Source organism: Lates calcarifer, linkage group LG1 (genome assembly GCF_001640805.2).
Source record: "Lates calcarifer isolate ASB-BC8 linkage group LG1, TLL_Latcal_v3, whole genome shotgun sequence".
Classification (NCBI taxonomy): domain Eukaryota; kingdom Metazoa; phylum Chordata; class Actinopteri; family Centropomidae; genus Lates; species Lates calcarifer.
The window spans coordinates 16,910,733-16,931,231 of NC_066833.1; the positions used below are offsets into that span (position 1 = coordinate 16,910,733).

General features: G+C 37.8%; 2 protein-coding genes across 2 annotated transcripts in view; one reads left to right on the top strand and one right to left on the bottom strand.

Annotated features, from left to right (window-relative positions):
• LOC108901599 (glypican-6) overlaps nt 1-12,289 on the top strand; it is a 65,581-nt gene extending 53,292 nt beyond the window's left edge. The window contains exons 7-9 of the mRNA XM_018703137.2: nt 7,221-7,357; nt 8,273-8,448; nt 9,493-12,289. Coding sequence (XP_018558653.1) covers nt 7,221-7,357; nt 8,273-8,448; nt 9,493-9,698 — 519 coding nt within the window. The 3' untranslated portion in view covers nt 9,699-12,289. The remainder of the gene's footprint in view (nt 1-7,220; nt 7,358-8,272; nt 8,449-9,492) is intronic.
• Nucleotides 10,959-18,232, bottom strand: dct (dopachrome tautomerase). The gene is made up of 8 exons (XM_018703138.2): nt 15,955-18,232; nt 15,544-15,843; nt 14,932-15,032; nt 14,265-14,431; nt 13,957-14,136; nt 13,721-13,856; nt 13,425-13,626; nt 10,959-12,847 (listed from the first exon to the last, which is right to left on the bottom strand). Exons 1-8 carry the CDS (start codon nt 16,241-16,243, stop codon nt 12,672-12,674), a joined length of 1,551 nt encoding a protein of 516 aa, XP_018558654.1. The 5' UTR covers nt 16,244-18,232; the 3' UTR covers nt 10,959-12,671.
• Nucleotides 18,233-20,499: the final 2,267 nt, after the last annotated feature.

Below are 20,499 nucleotides of genomic sequence, written 5' to 3' on the forward strand. Positions count from 1 at the left end.
AAATCTTACTTGTAAGGTTAGGTTGGGCTCCAACACCCTTATATTGACTTGTGAGTAATGAAGCATCATTTGAAATGTCCCTAAAATCCCAAGGGATGACTGTATCACTTTTAATGATTAGGATCTAATTTTTCTTTTGGTGTTTATATATATACATATATATCAGTGAAGTTATCAAACCTGATCAAATTAGCCTAAAGACACCAAAGTACTTGGGTTGTAATTATTCGTCTCTTCTAAAAACACAGTTTCTGTTATTTTTGGAACCAGCATTATTTTCTTCTTTTTATTGTGTGTTTTTTCAAGGTACATGGAGATTCACCGTCGCATTAAATTAATGGCTTGATGAATTATTTCTCCTACGACAGTTACTGTGACTGTTGAAAGTTGAAAATAAAGTTATGCACCCAGAGTGTCAGACAGCTGAGTGGTTTAAGTCAGCATTCAGCTTTCTCTCACAGAAGTATGGAATCAAAGCTAAATTCGACAACAGTCAGACAGTATGGCAGCGAATCAGATGTAATGTATTGTGCAATTATATCGACACACTGTACAGTATTTCTTTAGAGAAGCATTTTTAAATCTTGAAGTATGTGTAACACTGATAACTGATAAATATTCATTACTGTTGTTTATTGCCTCCATAGTATCTTTCCTCAGTTTCTGTCAGTTATACCATTAAGATGGATCTCACAGCATTTCCGCTATTGTGTGAAATCCAAGCTGCAAAATCAAAGCAAATGCAAAATAATAGCCAGTTTTGAATAGCAATAGAGTTTCACTTTATGTCAAGTGTCTTCTCCCAGAAAGCAGCATAATAACACTCTCAGAGTGCTATCACTGACGGTGCTGTCACCAGGAGATATAAGAAAGATATACGCACTGCCCTGGCTGAGGCTTTGTCGGGATGTCCATGTTAAATCATGCTGTAATATTCCGCTGTGGCAGATTTATGCCAGGACATAATCAGTTGTAATCAAGGGAAACAAGGAGGGTGGCTTCATCCAAGAGTTGACGAGAGGGCGATTGCCTGCAGAATAGTGCTAAAAATGGATTTATCATGAACACATGGCATGTAGCCCAGCAGTGGAGGTCAGAAACCAGCGCTGCATTGTCACATCAGACCACGTTTAGTTTGCTTGTGTGCTGTTTTCTGACCATGATTTGCTTTGGTGTACCATTCCCATCTGTGTGAGTACTGCAAGATAAACAGCTAGGCGACGTCTTTCTAGGCTCATCTATTGTGAAGTCACAGAGGGGAAACATATTTGCTTTTGCCCTCTGTTGATGGATATTGATTGGATGAAAACAGCCCGCATCTATATGCACTCTGGTAGTTACCTGCTCTAAGCAACATCGCCAGTCACCTTTGAGGTGAATGTTTCCAGACAAGGGCAAAGGAGACATGACAAAGTGGAGCCAACTGCTACTCAAAACATTATCACAGAGGTCATTTAGTTGGTATGCTTTGGGCTAGCCAATATTATTTCTACTCTACAGATTTTTTAATATGCTAAAAGTGCTTTAGAGCCAGATGGCAGGTCTTGGTTGAGAGAATCTGCTGTTTATGGATGGACCTGAACCAATGAGGAGGACTTTATGACGTGTTAGACACCAGATTAAATAGCCGTGTCTGGGGACGTACACCCACAGGGCCTCAGCCCCCTGATACTCGACACTGTGGCAGTTGATCTGTTGGCTACATTACCGCCTAGTGCAGCCAGACTTAGACAGGACAGTGTATTAGCTTTTAGGACTGGCTCGGTCAACAATTTAACTCAAACAAGAATGTGATGAAGAGGCAGAGTTATTCTTACTGTGGCCTTCCTGCTTGTGAGAAACTATTCAGTCTGTCCTCAAAGTGGTCACTGGTCAGGGAGAGACTCATTGCATGGCCAAAGTCTCTGTATGAGCAGAACTGACTCCCTGACCTCTGTAATTGAGATGCAGGAAGAATACTGCATTCGTATCAAATGAAAAACTATTTTAACGCAGACAGGAGGAGCAGTTGCCAGGGAAAATAAGTTGATCGAGGAGTTGTCTGCTCCTTGTGGTTTAGTGGTAAGACCTGCTACCGAGTCTATGATTAGAGTGAGCATGCACTAATTTAGCTCAGACTTGCACCAGAGGGATATGCTCCGTGTCAAAGCAGCGATTACATCCTCAGATAGGTGCTTGAAAAAAGATAATTGTTAATTTAAGAAGATAGAGGTGTTTTAACTGTCAGGGACAGAGTACCATGTAAGCTCTTTCCTTGACTTTCCAAGAGGGAGAAAGGGAGATTTAGCAGCTGACAGAACAGCCAGGGGAGACACTGAACACAGCGTTGGCAGCACTGCGAGCATGATTTGTGTGTGTTTTTGAGTGTAAAAAGTTAGAGAGATAGTCTAGCCACATATTTCTCCTTTTATTGAAAAGCACGTCCAGGCATCAATCCACAGCCAGATAAGAGCTCAGGCCCCTGACGTTGTGCTGTTGCCAGGAGAGCGACTACAGCTTCAAAGCCACTGACACGTCAGCTTTTGATCTGAGAATAGGCAAGGGCATCTGAAAACCACTGGCCAAAGTACAGTTCACTCACATTTCTATGCTGAGCTGAAAGGTGGTATGCAGCTGCCACCCTCCTAACGTGCATGCAGGCGAACTCATGACCTGCCTTTGTGTGCCCTCAGCTGTGTGCACACAAAAACAAGATGGATGATAAATATTGTAAGAAATATTTTGAGTGTCTGTTAACACACAGATTTTAAGCCTGCTAATACCATTTTCCCATTGACTCATACTATTGTTTTTAGAAATAATTCATCTCTGTAAGCATGTCTTCATGTTTGTTCATTCAAGCAAGCCAGTTATCTTTATCAGTGAGTAAACATTGTACTGTACATCCAGTATGTTTGTGTTGATTTAATTTGTGGTTTAAAAAAAGAACAGAAAAAAGGTTAGATTATGTTTGATATGCTATGTGGGCTCTATGCTTCAGTGCTGTTTACTGCTGAATTAATCCTCTGTATTGTGGTTTAGTGCTGTTTTGTGAACTTCCTGTTTTCCTGTTCCTGAGGAAACAAAATAGACATGAAGAGCAAGAACAGAATGTTTGATTAAACATCAAATTTAATACATATTTGTAAAACATTCAGCATATATTAAGGGACAAAAAATTAGGAGCAACCACAATCATGCCCTGCAGTTCATTTAGATTTTGGTTCTCAAGACATTTAAAACGAGGGCATAGTAAAAAGGTGGAAGAGGACAGCTGTAAGAGCAGTTCAGACATGGATGAACACACACTGTTTATCAGAGTGGAGAGAGAAAGAGACCAGAGGCTTTTTTTTTTTTTTTAACAGAAAGCTGCTTAGAACAGAAGCTTGATCTAAGATCATCGGCCAGCTAGCCATGAAACCTTCTCTTTCACTTAGGACTGAGTTAACAGAGCGCAAGACAAAAGAGAGAAGAGATGAGAGTCATAGCGAGGAGAAAGAGAGAAAGACAGAGAGAGAGAGTAATATATGGTTCATGACAAGAAGCAGGTTTCACCGCTGTTTGTGGCCAGCTGTTTCAGGAAACTATTTTTTGGATAATGAATCCGTAGACTTGTAAGCTATTTATAAAGATTTACCTTTTTTTCAAAGGTATGTTCAATATGTTGAGGAAAGTGTGAGATAATAAATGAGTTCTCCAGCTGAACCACTGAAACTTTTCAGCACCTCCATATCTGAAACAAATTGAACATTTGCAATGTTCTTGTTCTTTATTGAGAATATTTAGTAGCAGGTCAGTGGCAGCTATATTTTCTGTTTTATATAATCAATTCACTTTCTAAATAAGCTACTACCTTGATGACTGGGAACCTTCAGAGTCCTCAGTGTGAAGCAAAATATTCTGGTATAGTTCTTTCTTAAGCTCAAGTTCTCTAAGCACACATTTTTACAAAAGTGTTAGGTACATTATACACATCATGCCTTTAAGAAACATAGAATATAGATGATGTGATGAATAAAAGCAAAACAAGAGCAAGGCCATGTATAGCCCTGTAGGATGAGTCTCATCCTCCATCATCACTAAGACCTTGGACAAGTAGAAAGAACATCCAGTTCTTCAGTTCTCTCCTTCAATGCAAACCACTATGCAACATAACATTAAACTCTGATGTCACAAGTTGATAATACAGTTACAATAATACAGTTGGCAGTATAATTATAATACAATTACAACATAATTAGTATATAGTAATTAGATGAAAAGAAAGAAAACGAGAAATCCAGTTATTTCAGAGAAACATTAGCAAGTGTCATAAGTTAAGTTTGGTTAATTATCAGTAGAGCCACCTAATGATCTAATTATATCCAATGTGAAAACCAAAGCTTCTCAAAAAAACAGGTCGTTCTTCTGCAGTGCTTTAAGTCCCCAAATTTAACAATAATCTTATAAACATTTAATAAATGCTATCATGTAGCAAGTCTTTTTTGTTTGTTTGTTTTAATCTAATAAATCTGTATATTATTTATGATAGCAATTGTTACTGTTATTCTGTGGGCTTGTACATGCTTTATTTAGTTTAAGAAATATAATTTTATCAGCCTATAAAAGAACACTAAATATTTTAGTTCATCTCAACAATTAAAAATCACCAAAACTGGAGATAAATGGTTTCATTTTGGGCAACATTAATGTTTGTCAGTGGAAGAATGTGTTCAGTGAAAACATTAGCGCAGGTAATCCACATAGAAAGTATGCCTGTATTTTCTAATACCTTAAGAAGGAGATGTTGAAAAGATTTTATAAATTGTTTAAGCTTACAAGTTACTGAAGTTCTGTGAAGGAGTTAGAATATAAATGATCATGGCTTACACATCCAGTGAGTAAATGCTTCTATCAACAGCCTTGTAAGCCCTCATTACTGAACCATAGATATCACACACTATTTCCACCTTTAATGTCATCAGGGATAAGAATAACTATTACACATAATGGTATGTGTCATCTTCTAGTATGGCAGTGAAAACAATTACAGTGTGAAATCCTGATGAGGCGAGTGGAGGTGTTTTGTCTGTGATCTTCATTGTGATTTTTAAAGAGTCAGTATTAGGCATGATGAGGATGTTCTTCAAACACATACACTCTTCTCTGCTTCCTCACATACTGCCACTGTACTGGAGTGATACTGCAATATGATATTTCTCTATATACCATGGATTTTATGCCTTTATATCAGTCATGCCAATTCCATTTGTCTCCATGGCACATGATGGATCTAACATATGAACAGGAAGTTGCTGTGAAAGAAAAAACACCATGAGCAAACATAATTGGTTTCTGTTTGAAATGTTATTTTATTTATTTATTTATTTATTGTCACTTTTATGTCTCCTATACATTTTCTTCCAGGTCCTTTTTATCCCCCCATTTCTCAAAGACATAGTGCCATCTAGTGTGCATTGCAGCTGGTTGCATGCTAGGGTTGCTTGTTGCAGTCTTATTATTTATTCATGGGCAATGCGCAATGAAGCGAGAGGCAGACTTTTCCCAGAGGCATATTTATTATTGTGTGAAAAGGCTCAGCCTTTCCTCTTCTTTTGAGACTTTACTCCTTTAAGCCTCAGACATTTGAGTTATTTTAAGTTCATAGAGTATTTTTATTTTACTCACAGTGGATATCTTTTAGTTTTCTGTCTCAACAGGGAGCTTCACACAACTGCTAAGACTTGATTTGTTTGTTGTGGTTGATTGAAAAAGGAAAACAGTCAACTTCGTTCACTCTTATAATTGGTGTATGGTTGAGTGCATCTTTATGCTTCGATACTGCACATTTGAGAATATTTAGAAGATTGTCAGTTATCTCAGTTATTTGTAATGTGTGAAAATAAGTGGAGGATATCAACTGTTAATCTATTTTCAGCTAAATGAAACATGGCAGACCATGTTAAATGGAGGTGCTAATTAAATATTTACATATGAAAATATGAGTTTGTCATTCCCAGTGTAATTCACACATTTTCCGAGGCCCAGTTTTTTTCTGGCAGATCCTGAGAAAACTGAATCTCTTACTTGTTAAACTAAACTTAATGTGTGAGGTTTAGTCAAACATTGCCAGTCAATCTCTTGCATTGAGTGCTGCCTTGACCCTCTGGGCAGTATCAGAGCTGCTGAAGTGCTTTGGCATCAGTGTGACAGGATTAACACATCAAAAGCAGTGTCGGGGCCTACAGCAGCGTCGCACAGTCAGTACAGCACCTTTCATGTTCTGCTCAGGTTCACTACAATTTCACGTAAGCCAACAGCAAGTCAGACGGAAAAAGATAATGGGCCAACCTGCTGCTATCAGGCTTTCCCTCAGCTTCAGTGAAATATGTCAAATTCTGTGTGTTTGATGAAAGATTGGAGTTCAACAGGCTCAAGTCAGGAAACGATATCTGACTGTGTCACATGGCCGGGATGCAAAGGATCATTTAAGTCTGACGTTCAAGCTGAAATTATTGCTCCAAGCCTGCATGGTCTTACTTTTCATGATGCAAACCTTCAATAGTCAACATGGAGGGAAAATTAAATCCAAATAATTTTTTGGAAGTCAAGGGTTAAGATGTCTCAGGGTTAAATCCCATGATTTATATTCCCTTTGATAGGATGTGGTAAGAAGTGAGGGTGGGGCCATTTTATAATTAATTTACATCATGGGTACCGGGTTTTAACATTGTTAATTCAACTCAAATGCTAAATTTAAACCCAACCATTTTTCATATGCTGTATATCAGAATTGTCAGAGATATCTTTCAATGCCTATATTTTCTTTCAGATGCTTTTGCAAGGATACATGGTAATGATTAATATTGTTATATGGCTTTGAGGGCTACAGCATAAATAAAGGAATAGGTGTGTGTGGGAGGTTTGTTATCAAAGAAAAGGTATTGGTCATACCGTGTGCTGTTTTTTGTAATATATTTTCTGGCCTGGGAGAAATAATGTCTGATTAAACTCCAAATTGATTGCAAATATGAATCCAATTCATATCTCACTTTTAGACAATATAATAAATTGTATTTTAAAATACAACTTTAAAATAATATTCTGTTTTCAGCACCCATATTTCTTGCGTTACAGTATGTACTGTATCAACAATAATTTTAAGGCTGCCACTGCTACACTGGTACACAGACTTGATAGATTTTGTTTTTTTTTCTCTCTCTCTCTCTCTCTCTCATGTAACAATCTCTGTCTTTGCTTAGGTGGTTGACATAAAAGAGAAACTGAAACTGTCCAAGAAATTCTGGTCCAACCTGCCTGAGGTGATGTGCGTGGAGGACAGAGTGACTGCTGGAAATACCAGTGATGAGGAGTGCTGGAATGGACACACCAAGGGCAGGTAGGGGCACCAGGGCCTGAGGCTAATGCAGGCCAGCACAAACAGTGATTTAGAAGTCCAAAGTATGTTCAACTTGTTAATCAGTCTAATCCTAGAATTAAGGACCAGATTATTTCCTTTCAGTCTCAAACTCAGCTCTGCAAGAGCTCGGCATAATTTGACTTGATTTTATTGAATTGTTTTTTCATTCTTTTTTAAAGCGTGTTTCCTCCATTAATCTGATTTCATTTTCAAGGCAAATGTTTCCACAAGCCCTCCCAAATGCCTGCAGCCATGCCTGAAGTTACAGTTAATTGATGTGTGCTACTTTTATGCATAACATGAACTGTGTGATCAAAAGATCTTCAGCAGTTGTATTTTAAATTCTTTAAATAAACTCTATGACTAATAAACCAAAAAAAAAAAAAACAAAACAATCAATCACATAAAACAAATGTTACCTCTTTTGTCTATATTATCCAGTGACCTGGGTTTAGAGGAAACAAATGCTGGTGTGTCAGATGATTTGTGGAATGCCCTCACGTGAGAGCCTGCTGCTTATTTATCAAACAAGAATCCAGGCAGCTGACATGTTTTCCCTGGAGAAATGTCTCACATGTATATCAGAATGTTACCCAACATGATTGGGTCAAATGTTTTCTCAACACTGCTTTATCGTCAAAGAGCAACTGTTAAGCACTGCATGAGAATGAGAGCCACATCTCAGAACAGCAAAGCACTTGCGTATTCAGTTCACCCTTAACCTCTCTGTGGTCTTTCTTCTTTGACATAGGACTTCAGATTATGAAAATTCATTCCACAACAGTGCTAACAGTGACTAATGAACAATGGCTTTCTTTTCCTTTCAACAAGCACCTTGTCAAAAATAATAATGTCAATTTATTTATTTAATTTCTTGTATGTTTAAACTAAAAGGTACTTCCCTGAGGTCCAAAAGGATGGACTGACAAACCAGGTGAATAACCCTGAGGTGAGCGTGGACATCACCCGCCCAGACACCTTCATCCGCCAGCAGATCATGGCTCTGAGGGTGATGACTAACAAGCTGAAAAATGCCTACAATGGCAATGATATCTACTTTCAAGATTCAAGTAAGCTATTGCCATGCAGACAAATGTGACAAACAAGTTTGTTTTTTTTTTTCAGGCAGAAAAATGTATTTTTAGTCTTGCCATCCCTGCCCTACTTAATGCTCCTCCTTATCACTCTTATTAATAAGCTGTCTCCTTTTGAAATTCTACCTAACCTTGTTGATATGATGATATGGTGAACTTGTTAGCATACAGTTGCTTACTTACAAAGTCCGACAGATATAGTTGCAGTATAAACATTTATTTGGTGTAGTCATTCTCCTTTTACCGCTGTTTTGGGTCACCACCAAATTTTGTGAAAAATATCTGTCTGACTCATCTGCTATGTTTATCACCTAGTTGTTTACTTTGTCTACTGGGCAAGTGGTGTACAGTGGGTATGTAGAGCTGCACCTGAAAACAATGCTCATGGAAGCAGTGACGGGGAACGAACTAGATAGGTTGCTGCCAGAAAAACTAAAGCAATGAGCTAAAAGACACAAAAATGCTCCACAGAGCTAAAGGGAACTGCAGACTGGGGTGACAATTCTTTGTGGGTAGTTATGACTCTTTTCATATGAGCATGATAAATTGATCCACTCTTTATTATTTGGGTGGCTGTGGCTCAGGAGGTAGAGCAGTTGCCCACCAATCAGAAGGTCATTGGTTCAATTCCCACCTCCTCCAGTCCACATGCCGAAGTATCCTTGGGCAAAATATTGAACCCCAAATTGCCTCTGATTTGTCATCAGTGTGTGAATGTGTATGTATGTGTTAGAAAGCACTAATTTATAGAACAAGTGCTGTATGAATGTGTGTGTGAATGGGGTGAATGTGATCTGTAGTGTGAAGTGTTTTGAGTGGTTCGAAAAGACTAGAAAAGCGCTATATAAGTACAGACCATTTACCATTAATATAAAAAATAATAATTGCAGCTTTGATTTTAATGTGAAGTTGCATACTGTGGCTTTAAAATGCCTGTTTAGGACTGTAAAATCAGCTTGAAATGTTGCTCAACTATTTCAATGATGTGCTCCTGGCTTGTGCTTTGTTATGGTGTTGCAGGCGATGAAGGCAGTGGCTCAGGTAGTGGCAGCGGCTGCACAGAGGTCTGCCCCACAGACATGGACGGTGCTGCCACCGAAGCCCCGGTGGTGAGAGCCGACCGAAGCGGGCCTGTGGGTGGCTCTGCCCTGCTCCATGCACCCTCTGTAGCCCTGCCAACCATGCTGGCCCTCTCAGCCCTGGCACTCCACCGACAATGGAGATAATGCTGGAGGAATGGGCCAAACATGGACAGCAGGGGTTGTAATTTTTTTTTTTTTTTTCGCAGTTTTTGTATTCAGGCAGATTGGAGCTACAGTCAAGCAGACAGTATTCAGGCTGACAGCCTTGAGGCTAGAGGAGTCTGCTCTGAAAAAGAGAGCAGTCATGCATCATGATTTCCCACTTTCCCAAAGATCGTGCAGTGCCATCTTTAGACTTGATATTTTATGGCATCACTTCACCATCTAACACTGATGCCGACCCAACTCAAAAACTCTGCTTCAGAGATTGAAAAACAGTATTTCTTGCACATATGGCAGGTATTAATGTAGGTCTCCATGTGGAAAAATATAACACGCACTTTGATTGTTTTGATTTTTTTAATTGCAAAAATTGTTTATGTGTTGAAAAATTTTGAGAGTGTGGCTATTTGATGTACCTAAAAGAGGCACAATAAGTTTCATATATGTTTAATATTATATTTTAAAATAAATACAAAGGATAATGATCTCAATGGCATAAAATTCAGGAACATGTTTCCACCCTAAAATTTTAATTGAATCGTTGTTCCATTTTCATTAACTCATGTGCCACGTACCGATTTGTGAGAGAAGTGATTGAATATTCATTGAAACTGTCATGTTTTCATGTTTGTTTTTAGATCAGATGAAGCCACCAAATCATGTTGCTTCATCTTATGTTTCACAATAATTTTAACCATGGCATTTGGCAAGATTTTATCATGGGTCGGTCATGGATCTGCTCTGCTCTTAGCTATCCATGAAACTGTTCAACAGCCGCCTTATGCTACAACTCACATTATGTTAAAAGGGATAAGATTGACATTTTTATGTACGCATTTGCCTTGCAACAAATGTATTATCTGCACAATAATCTCATATCATGCTGGTTTCTCAGGCTTGGCTTCAGGAGTAGACAGCCTGGACAGAATTATCATGGAGCATTTATTGTAATATGGAGACAGTGCCACCAATGTACAGTAGTGCCATCATTGTGATGCTGGTTCTGTAGTGTGGTGGTGTGCATGTCCCTGCTTAAAATCAATTAATTCATGTCAAAGTGGGCTAAACAAATTATCACTCATATATAATGATTAATTGATAACATGTTTCTGTTTTTTCTTTATTTTTTTATCAGTAGGGATTTATGTTTCCATTAAGTGACTGGTTACACAGTGTTTTCACCTAACCACTGTTAAGCATCAGGGACTTGCGTACACAGCTGCAAAAAAGGAGATACGCAAATCAGCTTTCTTATTTATTTAAATGGTTCTAGTCACATCGTAAAGCCTTATCATGACTTTGTCCCGCACACTTTGTGTGAGTGGACATGCACACAAAAGCACACCAGTTCGATACAGAATCATCATCACTGAAGGGGTCTTGTGCAGTTGTAATCTCAATATTAATTCACAGTCATTTGGACCTATAAAAGTTTTTTGCTGCAACTTTAGAGCACTCTACAAGTATTTCCACAGAGATGCTTGATAAATACTGGAATTGCACAGAGAGCAACAAAAAAGATGTGCTAGCTACTTTTGCATGTGTGATTTAATAGCCATTCAGTAGCTGCTTATTCAGTAGCTGCTATAACAATTTAGATAAAATAGTCATTTCAATGTGCATTTGTAGCAACAAAACTAAAGTACTGTCAGACAGTATTAAAAAGTTAAGTTGTAAATCGGTAGGGTAAATCACAAAGTTTTCTAAAACAATTATTACCTCAGTTATGTAAAAGGTGGGGGAATTATTAAGAGAAGTAGTAGCAAACAGCATACAGTGGGCACTGGAAATGCAAAGAAAGGGTCCCTAAATTTATCTACAAAGCTTGAATGGTTATGTCTGCAGCACAGACAGGCTTGAAGCTGACCACAGTCACCTGTGAAATGAGAATCTGTGGAGACTGGACAGGGCTGAATGCTTCAGTGAAGCTCCTCAGTAGAGCGTACTTACAGAGAATGTGAGAGGCCTGGCACTGTTGAGGGGGGCGGACAAAACCAGCCTGTATGTACATCCACTGTTCTCTGAGAGCCCGTCAGCTCCATAACCACCAGGCCAGCTAAGCTTACATATCCACAGAATTAGCCTGTGTTATACCCTTCACAGTATATCAGTGAATATTTGTTGAGCTTTTCTTTGTTGCATTTAAGTCAGCATTTGCATCCACATTGCAAGAAAAAAAATATGAAGAAAATCTGTCAGATGTGTCATTTAAAATGATTCTTTATTATGAATATTGACCTTACAGGATGCCCTTTTTATGTTTTGTATCATTGAACTTTTAATGGTAATATTTTTGCTATAAAATATTGAAAATGGTTGTCTGGTCAGCCAAATTATCTGAAAAATAGAATTAGCAGGAAAGGCTATTAGTCAGCATTTTTTACAATCAATGCATTGCTGTATGAATTCAAATCCTAATGAGGTGGAGTTTGTTTGGAGTTTGAGTATAATTTCAAACTAAGAGGGGAAGAAGAACTAGATGAGCAAATATGCCTTACTGTTTTTCAGTGCAATTAAGATGATTGCATTTGTGTTTTGTTACTGTTCTTGAGAATAAATATTTATTAAAAACATTCCAATAGATTTGTATTTGTGGCAATTGTTAAAAAGAAATTGGTAAAGGCACACATTGTAGAAAGAAAATATTAGAAGTGTCACATTTTGATAAGGTGGCTAAAAGGATTGCGCTAAACCAGTTAAAGTATAGATTTATTTTGATTGGTTTCATTTGAAACTTGTAGTAAGTTGCTATCAGTATTTTTCAGTGGATAGTATGATTCACATAATTGTTCTTGTATGAAATTAGACTTAATATCTAAAAAGTACAAGTGTCATTCATTTACAAGATTATTATTCACCTCTTGCTTTAGAGCTGGGCTTACAGAGCAGATGGCTGCTCCATCTCTCCTAGGTATGTATGAGTACTGAAGTACGTTTCAGAACAAGAGGTGAAATCTAGGCTTCCTCTGTGTACTTTCTATTTGTGAAGTCTGCCTTTATCAGAGGTTCAAAGCCACTCTTTCGTCGTTGGCGCAGGTAGAGCACAAAGATAAGGAGAAGCACCAGGAGACCGATGAAGACTCCCCCAAGAGTGGAGCCCAGCACAAACACAGCTGGCCCACTGTCTGCATCTGTGTACAGGTGGAGACATAAGTAGAAACCTTTAAGCAGCAGATAAATAACATGTAATTGTCAACCATGATGCTAAAATTGGATGTTTCAAATGTTTGCTCCAATTTACCAAATTGATTTGATAGATTTGATGAGGCTATCAACCTGCATTTATGAGTCAACATTACTTAGCTATGAATTGATGATTCTGACTTCAAAATTAAATCTCTAGTCCATACTGTCAAGTCCAAAACATTAAGTTTCCACCAACAGAGAATAGTGCCATTGCAAGCATATACTCTCAGGCTAAAAAACAAAAATGCAAAAGCAGGATGATTACAGTAATTTGTGCCTTGGATGTTCTGGTCTATCTTTTCCATGTATATTAAACAACCTTTGTTGAACAGTTACAGCTGCGGGTAAACAGATTTTTGTTACCTTAAGATAGAGCCTGCTGACTATAACTTCATACTTACTATCCAGATCTAAGAGTGGAAATGATCTTCTCATCTAACTCTCAACAAGAATATCAAAATGTTCCAAATTCCCAAAATGCCACACTATTCCTTTAAACTCGTTCTTTTAACATTTGCTTACCATCTAGGTCAATGGCATAGGAGTATCCCAGCTGATCAGATGTAACATAGATCTCCTCATTAGTGACTGGAGGGAAAAAGGGAACCATGTTGTAGTCCCTGTTGTGACCAATGGGGGCCATCTCATCTGGGAAGGTGGCATTGGATGGAACAAACCTCCTCATCCACTCGTCAAAAATGGCATCGGTAAAAGCATGGAGCACCTGCAAGGTAAACAACCAGCAACACCACAGGGACTGTAATAACAAGAACCCTACCATGTCTTTTCAGTGTTAAACCACAAAATCAGATTCTGACCAGAAAGATGGGGTCGTTGGCTGCAGAGTGGGACAAAGAGCTGGTTCCATTCAGCAAGGAGTGGACGAGGTTGTGGAGGTTGTTGACCGATTCATCCAGTTCTCCATCTGGTTTTTCATATCCTTCAAGAGCATTTCTGTGAGTTACAAAGCATACAATTTTTAAAACTGTAGTACAAATCCTGTAGACATTAGTGAGTGAAGTAGCAGGTATACATTTTAAATTATTATTGGTACCTGAAACTAAAGGAAGAGTTGGTGAAATAGGGAGGGCTGTCAAAGTCCCTGATTCCAAGACAGCTTCTGACATCATTCATGGTCGGCAGAGACATGTTACTCCCCTCCATTATCCCCCTCTGAATGAAACCCTCACTGGTGCCATTACAAAGAGTTACCAGGCGATTGTAGTCATCCAAACTGAAAAGGAAAACAATTGATTTGTACCAATGAAAACACATATAATTTTTTTCTACTGTGTTTACTTAACTCTAATCCAACCAATAATTATCAGGTTCTCTTTTTTTCACCCCATTTTTTTTGCTGACCTGTTACACACCACACCCCATCTGGAGAATCTGGACTGGTTACTGATGAGAGAGGGGTTGTCTGGGTTTCTGGCCCCCAACAGAGAATCAGTACACACATCACACTCTCTCTGCCCTGTGGCAAAGTTCCAGTAAGGGACTGCAAAGTTCTCATTCCCTGTCAGTCTCTGCAGGGAACACACATTTTATTGGTATTAGTTTACATCACTATCAAATCAGTGTTTGTTTTTGGTCAGAAACATGGATTTTTGACAACCAATATACCAGCCCTGACTGCTAGAGAAACTGTTACATTCTGTTTGAATACTGTTTGAGATCTTTGCATGATGTCTGTCATCTATCATCTTAAAAGTATCATGTGTTCTATCCTGGTTTTTGTTTTTGAAAGGATTAAAAAGTTCTCCTTCAGTGTATGATACTAATACAATTACTATATTTTCAAATGACCACGTGTTTAACAATAGCCCAATTCAGGATTTAAAATTGATGTCAAATGCAAATATTATATACAAGGTAATAATACTATGAAAAGATGATAAACCTAAGTAAGAGATTTAACATATACTTTACATATATATTTCCAACCGTTTCAAGCCAAAAATAAATGAATAAAATAAATAAAAGAAATCAGTTTAAAAACATGTTATTCTCAGTAGATTGCACATACCTGTAACTCTCTCTCAAAGCTTAGAAGGTGATACCTGTGCCAGGTAATGAATGCTGGACCCTTATGCGAGAAATCAATGGCTTTGAATGGGCGACCAGGACCTACAGGAAAATTAAGTGTTTGATGAGCTCCTCTTTGTAAGGTCACATGGTATATATTAGTACTTTTTCATTCATGTATGACTTAAAAGTTCTCAAGAAAAGCATGCTACAATAGAGGCACAGTTCAACTACTATAAATTAAAACACAACCTACTGTCCTTCTCGTTTTGTTTTTTTTTTGTTTGTTTGTTTATAATCAGCTTTTAAAAAAATAGTTTTAAGTAAAACAAAATAATTATGATTCTACAAAATGGTAATATATAATACAATTTTAAAATAAGGCCCTAAAAAATAATATCCCTCAAAGAAAAAGAGGGCATCTTCTCCTACATAAGCATAACATCTGTAAAACAATATCAGAACTAATTTGGATAAATCGGGATCTTACGATTAACACATTCCTATTTTATATTCCTGATATTTCTGTTATGTTCCCACTAAACAGAATCAACCATATCACATAACTGGTTCTAATAGCTTTTAAGAAAGAAATATGACCACGCTTATTTACCAAGAAGAGTATCTCGGACTGAGTAGTAATGTTGCCACACAAAGAAGTCATAGATGGAGATGTTGGCAATCTGTGGCTCAGTTCCATTTGGTCCTAGGAGTCCCAGCCAGTGCTGGGTGGCAATAACGTAGTCTGGGTGGATGGTGGTCTTAGCCAGATGCAGAGTATTCAAGAACTCCTGGAGCTCTTCGGGGGTCAGGGAGTGGATGTTCTTCCGCACCGCAGGAGCCTTCCTCTGGTCACAGTTTGGTCCAGTCCAGCCAAATTTGCACTGGCCACAGTCATAACCAGCAAAGTTACCTGCAACACAGAGAGGACACTGAATTACAGGAAATTTCATGCTGATGTTGTTGATAATATGGTTGAATCTACATCTCTTTCAGCGTCTTAATACAGTTTTACAGCACTCACCAGTACATCTGCAAGTCTGATTGAAGAATTTGGTCGGCCACCTCTCTCTATCGTCAACATTTCTTAGTCTGTACGGTCCTCCCCAGGGTTTGCTGTCAACTCGAACTGCAGAGCAGCTTCCTCTCCCCGACAGAGAGCCACACACATTGCCAGGATCTGAGCCCAGAGAGGGGCAGCACTGCTTGGACAGGATCCCCTCCACTGTGCAGCACACCCGAGGAAACTGAGCCTCTGCAGGCTCAGGCCAGAGGAGTAAACAAAACAAACCAAGACCCAGGGCGTTCATCATTTCACCTGTTTGCTTTCCCTAGGCGGTTGGTGACAAATCAGTTTGTGTATCAACTCTCAGTGGTGATACGGTCAATTGGTTTCTCCAGAAGAGCGCAGAATCTCACTCTGGCACGGTCCCACGCTGTGTATTTTCAAATTAGATTCGGTGATAGTTCTAACATCAGGGGAAACAACACTCAGACCCAGATCATGTTGTGTTCCACTTGGTTACATGCACATTAAGAAAGCCTGTAATTTCTCCTCTTGCTTTTGTAGAGCTGGGGAGGATTATGCCATTGGTCTTGTGATGACCACCTGACAGCAGAGCTGTGAGCTAGACTAAGATCTGGAGGTCAGCCTGTACTGCCTGAAGGGACTATAAAGTGTTGCATGGCGTCATTGTACCAAAAGACCAAACTGATTTATTACTCAGAGTACATCAGAAAAAAAAACAATGTGTCAAACAAATGTGTCAGATTTGCCTCAAATGGAGCAGAAGAAAGACATTTGGTCAAAAACAAAATAAAGTGTATATATAGATGTGTAGAAAGAAACTATTTGAGAATAAATCACATGACAAAACTGAAACAATAAACAAAAAACTGTGTCAATATCACTTGATTTGTGGAGTCATTCTGAGCTAAGTTAATTTTTTTAAAAAAGGAAAAACAGCTTTTGAGTGAGCCAACTTTAGATCTGTTTTGTAAACATAATCAATTTAATCCTGCCAGAAGTTACAGTTTTCAGACTTTTTTGGAGCCTGTTATAGTGTTTCTGGCCTGGTCCAAGCTTCTTCAGACTTTTCACCCGAGTCTCAGCTGACACCCTTTGCTGTGCATGTGAGGTGAGAAAAGAACAATTATAGGAATTATATGACTTGTTTATTTGCTACAAAAGTAGCAATACCACAGTGTACAAATACTCTGTTACATGTTTAGGCCCTGAAAAGTACAAAAGTATTAGCATCAAAATAAAAAAGTAAAAAAAAGTCGTCACTAAGCAGAATAACCCATTTCAGAATTAGATGCTAATTGCTGTTGTTTTAATTTGTACATCACTGTAATGTTGCAGCTTGTTAAGTTTTGACTAATTTTCAATTATATGATATACACAATACTTGGTCGCATGTGAATTTTCCCTGGGATCAATGAACTCTTATATTAACCTATAACATTACAACAGAATTTAGGTATTGATTATATTTGTACGATTCATCTTAATCTGCAAAATAACTAGTAACTAAAGTTATCAAATAAATATTATATACTAAAAAGTATTAAGAGTATTTATCTGTGTATTGTAGTGGAGTGAAATAGCAGAATACATACTCAAATGAAGTACAAGTGCCTCAGAATTGTTCTAAAGTACATTACATGAGTAAATATATTTAGTTTCCGTCACTGCTCATAGTTTTTTGTTCCAAACTGTAATGTAACCTATTCTGCACGACCACTTCATTACAGTGCAACCTCAATGAACGTTTGATGACAATTAAAGCAGACACTCTTAAGAAAGGGTTCACAGAAACATTAAGAATATGCAGTTTCTAGGAAATGAGCAACAGGCTACAAAGAGTGGTGTGGTCCTGAGAACAAGAAGCTCAAAGTTTAGTTTCCTCGAGAGCCTACAAGTCTGAACCACAAAGACTTCCCAAAGGCATAAGAACAAGCCTTTGTTCAGGACTGAGGATGAACGGATGCAATTGCATCAAATACTTCATAAAGAAATTGCCAAGTGGATGATGTTTAGGTTATATGACTGGATTTCATGAGACCAATTGTCTCAGTCGTCACTGGCAGCAATAAAAGTTAGAAACTGTCCTAGATATGTAGGCTTTTATGAATTACATCTGTTGTATTACTATCTGTGTGCATTTTGTTTTTTGTGTGCGTGTGTGTGTTTTTGTTCCTTTATGTAGTTTTTGCATGCTCTACCAAATTTAATTTCCTTTTTGAACAATAAAGTTGAGCTTGACTTGTAGCCATGCAGACAGGGGGATAAATCAATGATATACTAAATTCTGCTAATTAAAAGATTGGTAAAAGCAAATGAACTCATCTTGTTTGTTTTTAAACTTAAATCACAGTTAAATCAATATCTACCCACGCATTCACACCACATTCACAAGGTTTTCCACTGTCCTGTAGCACAATAAAATTGTTGTCAGATGTTTTGTTTCTTTTTAAAGCCTTTGCTCTGAGGCAGGAACATCACATTCACCAAAGACACTTCATAATGAGTGAGACTCTTTATGCTCAGATGTGTCTCTTTTGCCCACAATCCTGATGCATTCCAGTGGCCTGGCATGTGACTGCTGACTGTCTAAGTACATGTAGAGTTAAGGGGAGTCTGCATCCCCCCACACCGAACATTATGAAGTGTTTTCCAAAGTTACAAGTGCAAGGTATCAGTATTCATAGAATGTTTAGAGTAAATAAATTGAGTGGATGTGAATTTACTCTAAAACACATGCCTCCCCTGTTATCATAATACCTGCAGACTTTAATTTAAAAATCACAAAAAAACATGTTTTTAAATCAGTCTTACAGGCATCAGTCAGTGTGCTACATCTTAAGTATCACAAGATTAAAACAGGATATAATTCCTATGTGACATCAATATATGTTCTATTTAAGATACTGAGTGTAAAATTTTATATTTCTTTCTAGAAACACATTCATGCTTTGTTAATATAGTCTATAGGGGGCAGACTCTAAATTTCATGTTAGATATGTGTCCAAAATGTTAAAGTCAACAAACACTTAATCAATTAATTCACTTTTTTGGAGGTGATTACATTCTTGTTCTTGTAAAAGTGAAAAATCATTGTCTAAGTCCAGAGTATCTTTAAAGAGGTAAAGTGTCAGATAAACACGAGTCTGTACTTAGAGCAGACATAAACATGGCCCTATGAGAAAATCCATGTGTGACCACTGAATCCTCTGCGCAGCAGGCTCTGTGAGGTTCATTGCACCCAACAGGATTAGTGAGGAGAATTCCTGGAAGTCAAATGGAATGTCTCTATAATAGAAATTATTTCACATTTATTTCAGCAAATAAGTCTGCAAGAATGTACAAGAGAGAAAAGTTAACAATGAGGTTGAATGTAACCATTAATTTCACTGTTGTTCATCATAGTCATGGCTTGTCATGTGAAAGAAAATGTGATGTTTTGCATGCAAAAAGTGTCATTCATTTCAAAGCAGTACATACACCTAAGTCAAATCAAAGACAAGATAAAATCAAATAGTATCAAGTGAAAAATAGACCTACTTACAGACAGATTTAGAGAAATGGAAGTTCACAGGGGTACGTGTTAACATGCATTACCTTTTGTAGTGTGCTGCACATATCACTGAGTACCATTCTCTTTGTCCTTCAAAGACAAATGCCATTGAAGGTTTACTAATTTTAACAGTTGCACACTTAACAAAGATGAAATATTTTCTTCTGACTTTTTTCTTGTACATGTTTAAAGATTTGACAAAAGAAAGAAGATTGTAATATAGGTAGCGGTCTTAATACCGGATAATAAACATCAAGAAATCTGCCACCTGGACTTTGGACCTGGATTTTTCAGAGCTGTTTTTTTTATTCTAAACCAGCCAAAATGTAACCGCACTGTGACACTGAAATGCCACGGCACAAACATCAGTGTACCATTGAATTCCCTCAACAAGATTATTATTATCTTTCAGATATTTGGATTCTTTTATTTGAACTATCCACATGAAATGCCTTTTGCCCAAAACTGGCTTCTACAAGTTGAGTAAATACTGAATCCATTATTCCTAATGAAACACAGGATGGTGCCAGAGAGCCACAGAGAAATAACTAAGTACATGTAATGAATAATAGAATGCAAGACATTGTCTGTGAGAGTGAAAAATATGTTTTAATAGGGACTGCAGCTTATCAGTGATGTAGATTATGTTACAATGGATAGGATGCTTACTACTCCTACATTCAAACACAACTTCAGGTTGTGGATGCTGAAGAAGAACTAAAACAGTGTACAACTATAAATTCAATTTCATGAAAGTCCAAAATTTTCAGACCTGAGGCTAAATTCAAATGTGCTGAGGAATATGGCAGAGCTTTGTGGTTTTAAATTTTCCTGTGTTTGTGCTGATTTGGAATTGTGAATGGCTAGATCCACTGTCCTTAATCCAGTCTGATTAGAGCTAATTTGGGGTTTATTTCCACACTGGAAGCTCTGCAGTACTCTGCAGTACCTTTGATTGAATTCAACCCCTAGACTACATGTAAAATTCA